The 7,537-nt window shown below is 41.7% G+C and overlaps 1 protein-coding gene across 1 annotated transcript in view; it reads left to right on the forward strand.

Moving 5' to 3' along the window:
• TPRG1 (tumor protein p63 regulated 1) overlaps positions 1-7,537 on the forward strand; it is a 133,996-nt gene that overhangs the window by 39,033 nt on the left and 87,426 nt on the right. Inside the window, exon 3 of the mRNA XM_006765863.2 lies at positions 5,723-5,814. Within this exon, the coding sequence (XP_006765926.1) occupies positions 5,723-5,814 (92 nt within the window). The remainder of the gene's footprint in view (positions 1-5,722; positions 5,815-7,537) is intronic.

A 7,537-nucleotide genomic window follows, 5' to 3' on the forward strand; every position in this document is an offset into this window, starting at 1 on the left:
GCAGTAGTTGTCTTTTCAAGAGGTTTGCAAAAAAGAAACTCATCTTTAAAGTCGCCATCATTAATATACCTCATGTAAACCAGTAACTGAACAGTTTGCAACATCTCTAGATTCATCAAGCTGGATAATAAATATTGGAAGTGGAGCAGATTTAATTTCCTGGATTACCTGATCTAGAATATCAGCAGCCATAACTGGTTTGGCTCAGTGGATAGTGTGTCGGCTTGTGGACTCAAGGGTCCTGGATTCAATTCCGGTCAAAGGCATGTACCTTGGTTGCAAGCACATCCCCAGTGGGGGGTGTGCAGGAGGCACCTGGTCGATGTTTCTCTCTCATTGATGTTTCTAGATCTCTATCCCTCTTCCTTCCTCTCTGTAAAAAAAATCAATAAAAATCAAATAAAAAATATTTTTAAAAAAAAGAATATCAGCAGACATGTCATCTATTCTTCTGTGGACAGTATCATTAGAGAAGGAAATTGCACTCAATTTCATAACAAATTCGTCTCCAACCATAACTTGAACAATGTCTTTGGTGGCTCGTAACAGTAAATCCTCAGCAATGGTGTGAGGTTTCATAGCTCTGGTGATTCTGAGTGTCACCAAATATGAAGCTTCAATGGTTGCTACGTTTTGTTTGTGGTACTTGCCACCAGAGTCAAGTCTGGCTTTCTTGCGTCCATCAGTTTTGCTTCTAAAATAGTTGGTATTCTTGCTGGCAAAGCTCAGATGCTTGCTATCAAAATGGCATTTTAGTTTGTTCGGCTTCATAGATTCGGCTGATAGAACTTCACAACAAATAACACATTGCGGTTTCTCAATGCCTGCTGTAATTATTGAGGTAAAACCATACTGTAAAAAATCCTCACTATATTTTCTTTTCTTAACATTCTTCTCTACACGATCCATTGTCATGGGATGGTTTGCTAATGAAAATGATATGTAACAATAACTTTAATAATACAAAAGATGATACATGGCATAGTTCAGTCAATAGTTCATTAAAGTTTCCTATGATTTACCATTCTCTGTTTTGTTTTTGTTACATACCTGTTACTATCACAAGGGGGCAGTATTCACATCAACCACAGCTGAATATAAAAAGACCGATCAGCATCCAGATTAAGTTCCCATGGTACAGATTTTTTTTTTGTAGTAGTTGCTGATTTTACAGTACATGATTTTACATTTACCCAGTAATTATAATTCATGAAATGTCGTTTTACCTCCAATACTGCTGCTTTCAAAATAGTAGCTGCTTTTAACAGAGTAGCGGTTTTAAAACAGCAGCTGCTTTCTACACAGTAGTTGCTCTCTACACATGTGTGACTGGTCCGCATAAGTACATTATGGTGCCAACCCTGTCACATATACCTGTATTTGTATGGGGTGTATATGATGGGGTTGGCGCGATGATGTCATCATGCCGGGTACTCATATGTGGACGTATCTGCATGTGGGTAGACCCGCCTGGAGACAGATAGAGGAGCCGTGTCTCGGTTCCTAAGACCATTGAAAATATGTGTTTTCTGATGGTCTTAGGCGACCCCTATGTAAAGGTCGTTCAACCCCCAAAGGGGTCGCGACCCACAGGTTGAGAACTGCTGACTTATATTATCAGTAAGAATGATAATAAAGTCTTTTATTATTCAGTTTTACCAAATTACCAAATGTTCTTGGCCTTTCTCAATAGCTCCATTATAACTAATACTAGAGGCCTGGTGCACGAATTTTTGCACAGGGGATCGGGGGCCCTCAGCCTGGTCTGCTCTCTCTTGCAATCTGACACCCTTGGGGGATGTACCAACTAGAGGCCTGGTGCATGAAATCAATGCACTGGAGGGTGTCTCTCAGCCCAGTCTGTGCCCTTTCGCAATCCAGGACCCTTTGGGGGATGTCCAACTGCTGGTTTAGGCCCCCAAGGGGTCCCAGATTGTGAGAGGGATGTAGTAGTGCGCCAAGTGGCAGGCAGCCATAGAGGAGCCAGAACCAGGGCCAGGTGCCACGCTGCTTGCTTGCACACATCATAGATTGCTGTGCCTGCTGCTGCCACTCAGTATTGCTGCCACAGAGTCAGGAGAGGCTCTTGCTGCTGCAGTTGTGATTGCCAGCCATGAGCCCGCTTCTGGCTGAGTGGAGCTCCCCCTGTGGGAGCTCACTGACCATCAGGGGGCAGCTCCTGCATTAAGCACCTGCTCCCTGGTGGTCAGTGAGCATCATAGAGACTGGTCGACTGATCGTTCCAGCTTAACAGTTGCTTAGGCTTTTGATAGATAGATAGATAGATAGATAGATAGATAGATAGATAGATAGATAGATAGATGATAACAAATGGAAGAGAGGAAAATACTTCATTTGAAAACATGTATAACTGTTCTGTCAGGGTATGGCCAGTGTTTCTATTGAAGGAATAACATCACAGACAGTGAGCATATTGACAGGACTGCAGAGACTTCCAAACCATTCGGTAACAAGCGTACTTTATTTTTACCATTTAACTTTTGAAAAAGTGTGCAGTAAAACATCATCTCTATCCACTGTCTCCACCCATTGGATTCTTTCCCCATCCTTAAGGAACCATTGCTAACATTTCTATATATTCTTTTAGAGTTACTTTAGACATACATAAGCAAACACAAATATTTATTCTTACTCCTTCTCTTTTTTACATGAAAGGTGGCATATTTACCCTCTCTTCTGAAAAATATTTTCTTTCTCTTAATAATCTATGTTGAAATCTTTCCAAGTTAATATGAGTACCCTCATTTTTAATATATTCAACATATTTAATTGTATAGATGTTTCCCATGATATATGTAACTAGTCTCCTATTGATATATACTTGGATTGCTTCTAAATTTTTACTATTCACAGATAAGACTGCAAAGAACATTTTATACATGTCATTTTCATATATATGCAAGAATATCTATAGTATAATATCGCAGAGGTGGAATGTGTAAATCAAAGTAAAGAGTATTTTGATACATTTTGCCAATTGCTTTTCATAAAGAAGACAAGTAAGGTTTTGAAAAATTCTACATTAATATATTAAATTTCAAATATTTTTGGTAAAGTGCCTGGCATAAAATCATTCAACAAAATACTTATTTTAGGATTATTTCATAATTCTCCAATTCCAGTTGTGTGTGTGTTTTTCTCTTGAGAAGTATTAATTTCAATACCAAATTATATTAGCTGCAGCAGAAATTATGTGACTATAGGAAGAAAGTCAGGAAAAATACCCATGATGATTCATCACAGAAAATATCATGTTGTAGAGATTTGACCAGTGGGCCTGGTAGTCAGGCTGCATCACAGGGAGCTGAGGTTGTGTGATGGAAGAATTGTCATGGGATCATAGGAAATTTCCCTCCATGGTAGTCCAGTTTTTCCAGTAGAGTCACTAGAGACCAGTGATGTTGGCACAGCCTCCGTCAGTGGGAGCTCAAGGAATATTTGATTAATGTCCCAGAATTTAACTGATCTCATGACATTCAGGTTTCATGGGGTGCCATGTTAGCTTTCTGACAACCTTTTAACTAGCAGTAGGGGATGGGAAGGGAGTCAGAAATCACTCAGTTTACTGTCTGACCATCCAATTCAACAGAAAACCTGTTAAAGACATAGAATCAGAATCTCTGTGTAAGGGCCATAATCAGGTATTCTTAAAGATGTCAAGGAAGTTTTAATCATCAGCTTGACTCAGAAAGCTTTGGCTTGATCTACTACTTAGATAAGGAAACAGAGGCCAAGGAAAGTCAAATTCTTGTCTAAAAGTCAGAATCCATTCATGACACATTGGGAATATAAACCCTGGCCACTCAACTCTTCAGGAATTGGCCAGTCCCTTTTCTGCATAACTTGGGCTGTGTGCAGTAAATCAGAGGTAGGGGGGAGCCAAGTAGGCAAAACTCTATACCTTTACCCCCACTTATCTGAGGCAACTCCATTCTGGTCCCGTTTTTCATATATGGATTTTTATATAAAACTAGAAGCCCAGTGCACTACATTTGTGCACTGTGTGTGTGTGTGTGTGTGGGGGGGGGTCCCTCTCGCAGTCCAAGACCCCTCAGGGGATGTCCACTGATGGGTCGGTCCTTACCACTGCCATGGAGGCGGAAGAGACTCCCACCACCATTGTTGTGCTTGCCAGCGGTGAGCCCAGCTTCTGGATGAGCAGAGTTCCCCCTGTGGAAGTGCACTGACCACCAGAGAGCAGCTCCTGCATTGAGTGTCTTCTCCCTGGTGGTCGGTGTGTGTCATAGTGACTGGTTGTTCCACTGTTCAGTTGATTTGCATATTACCCTTTTATTATATAGGATTTTTTCTTGACCAATGGATTCTGTGGCCAAAATGTTGAAAACATTTTATCATAGACTGAGAAGACAAGCAAACCAAGATCCTGCCACCATCCAGTCTCTGGGAGGAAAAGATATTTGAATGGATCATGGCCAGGCCACTGTCCCTGTTTTCTTTTGTGAGAGAAGGGTCTTAGGCTGGGAGTATTAAGAATGTTAATACATAGACAAAATAAGACATTAAAGCCATATTGCATAGAGAATATATGAAATTTGCAAGCTACTTCTCAGTAGCCAAGACTTGGGAATGAGGCCAGCACTACATTGTAGGCCCAGAAATTGAAGGTCTGGGTTTCTTGTATCTGCCACTTCCTAGCTGAGTGAACTTGACAAGTTACTTCCCCTCACTGAGCCCTGTTTCTACACCTATAAAATGAAATGGCTTAGACTAAATAAGCCTTAGGCTATAGTCATTCTCAACCTTGGCTACACATGGGAGTCATCTGGGATGCTTTAAAAAATACTAATATATTGATATGTGAGTTCCACCCACTGAGTGCCTGATATAATTGTCCTGATGCACAACATGGACATTAGGATTTTTTAAAGCTTCCTTGGTTTTTCTGATGCGCAGCCTAGGTTTAGAATAACTGTCTAGAGATCAATGGCTCTCATAGTAGTGTCCCACACCAAAAGTATCACCTAGGAACTTGATGAAAATGCCAGTTCTCAAGCTCATTTCAGAACTAATGAATCAGAAACTCTGGGGTCAGTGCCGAGGCATTTGTGTTTTAAAACACATTTCAGGTAGTTCTGATGTGCACTGCTGTTTAAAAAAATCACTGAGCCAGAGGGTCTACACATTTACAATTAGGACAGGGATTCATTCATCAATTTCCAAGCTAGAAGTAGTCCCATAAGTAGGAACATCTGCTCAGAGAAGAGTGAAGAAAGTGATGTAAGGAGACAAAAGAGTTTATTTTCTAGAGACAGCTACAATAATGGTCAGAATTTTGGAAGGTTTCTCTCTGGTGTTTCATTGCCATGTGCTCTTTGAAGAGAGGAAGGTTTGATTTGAAAAATACATACATTACTAAATGCTTTGAACTTCCTGATAAACATGTTTGTTCAGAAAAACTGATTCTCTTAAAATGGCTGTCTTTATTTCTATGAGAAAATGTGAGTAAGATTATGGAAGACAGAAATTGGATCACTTTTATCTCACCCAAGGAAAGCAACTTAATAAGTACAGAGTTCAAGGCTAAGCTCTCCAGGAGGAAGTGCCTAGAGCAAATAGGCAAATGTAAGAACTATCTTTTCTGCTCAGCTTTTTAGAGAAGCTATAGAAACATAATAACTAATCACAAGCACAAAGAGGATTCAGTCTTCTCTAAACTAGGTATTTTCTTTTTCCCACTCAGCCGGGGACCATTGAGACTGCCATGGAAGACTTGAAAGGCCACATAGCCAAGACTTCTGGAGAGAAAATTCAAGGCTTCTGGCTCTTGACAGAGTGAGTAGTTATGACTCAGTGAAGGGAAGTGGAAATCTAGCATTTTCCTTGACACCTCTATAACAGAATAGGAGATGGATCTGTGGAAGAATTTCTTCTGGTTGTCAAGCAAGATAATTGACATATCCAGTTAGAAAGTAAAGTTTCATAGTGCCCCATGGATGATGGTATGACAACTGTTTCCCAGGCTCATCACTTCACTCAGCCATCACTATTGCTACCTTAGGTCAGGCTCTCATAATTGATCTCAAGGACTATTGCATTTACTTCCTAACTGAACTCTCTGGTTCCAGTCTCTGACTCTCTTCAACCACATAAGGCTACTAACCATTACACTCTGAGTAGAATAGAAAGGAAGATTAGGAAAGAGGATAAATGAGGTCAACATATACAGTTTGAATTTTATCTTGTGTACAATATTAGCAGAAAAAAAACACACAGGAAAATCATGCAGAATTAAAAAACAGGCCACCTGTCCAATTAGAATTAAACAAACAAATAAACAAACTAAGGTTGCCCTATCTGGTTTGGCTCAGTGGATAGATCATCGGCCTGCAGACTGAAGGGTCCCGGGCTTGATTCTGGTCAAGGGCACATGCCTGGGTTGCAGGCTCGATCCCCAGTAGGGGGTGTGCAGGAGGCAGCCAATCAATGATTATCTCTCATCATTGATATTTCTATTTCTCTCTCCCTCTCCCTTCCTCTCTGAAATCAATAAAAAATATATTAAAACAAAACAAAACAAAAACTAAGGTTAAAACTTAAGTCCCTATCACTTTAATATCTGCTCCATTTGCTCTAAATCTTAAAGTATCTCTAAGGGCTTTCATTGCAGATGACACCACGAAGGTGGTTACTTCGCTGTGCTGCCCTGGAACTCTAGTGTCTGAGTGACCTTTTCTTCACCCACCAGGAAAATATTAGGAACACCATTGCCTTTACAATGATATGTAAAATCTATACTAATAATAGAGGAATGTGCAAATTGGTCGGGATGCCCTCACGCAATGACTCAAGAGCAGGCTGTATGGGGTGACCAGGCCAGCAAGGGGGGCAGTGAAGGGCAACCAAATGACCGAAGAGCAGACTGCATGGGGTAACCAGGCTGGTGGGGCGGGGACAGTGAGAGGCAATCAAAGAACCATACAGCAGGCTGCGTGGGATGACCAGGCTGGCAGCCAACTAAGCCAGTAGGGGGGCAGTTAGGGGCAATCAGGCAAACAGGCAGAGGCCGTTAGGGGTCATCAGGCAGGCAGGCAGATGAGCAGTTAGGAGCCAGCAGTTCTGGATTGTAAGAGGGATGTCCAATTGCCTTAGGCATTCAGACATCCCTGAGGGGTCCTGGATTGGAGAGGGTGCAGGCTGGGCTGAGGGGACCCCCCCATCCTGTGGTAGTGAGGGATGATCAGGCCAGCAGGGGAGGCAGTTATGTGTGACCAGGCCAGCGGGGGAGGGGGGGCAGTTGGGGGCAACCAGGCTGGCAAGGGGGCAGTGAGGGGTGACCAGGCCAGCAGTGGGAGGCAGTTGGGGGCATGCAACCCAAAGGTTGAGAACCACTGAACTAGAGGCTCCCTTCATTCAGTTCTACAAATTTTTATAAATACCTACTGTTTTTCAACATGCTGAATGAACAGCAAAGGTTTACAATCACCAAAGTTTCCATGAATCAAATGTATTTCTAGACCCAATTAATGACCTGCTTATTTCACTCAGTCCTGTCCTC

This window comes from Myotis davidii, unplaced genomic scaffold (assembly GCF_000327345.1).
Source record: "Myotis davidii unplaced genomic scaffold, ASM32734v1 scaffold41, whole genome shotgun sequence".
NCBI lineage: Eukaryota > Metazoa > Chordata > Mammalia > Chiroptera > Vespertilionidae > Myotis > Myotis davidii.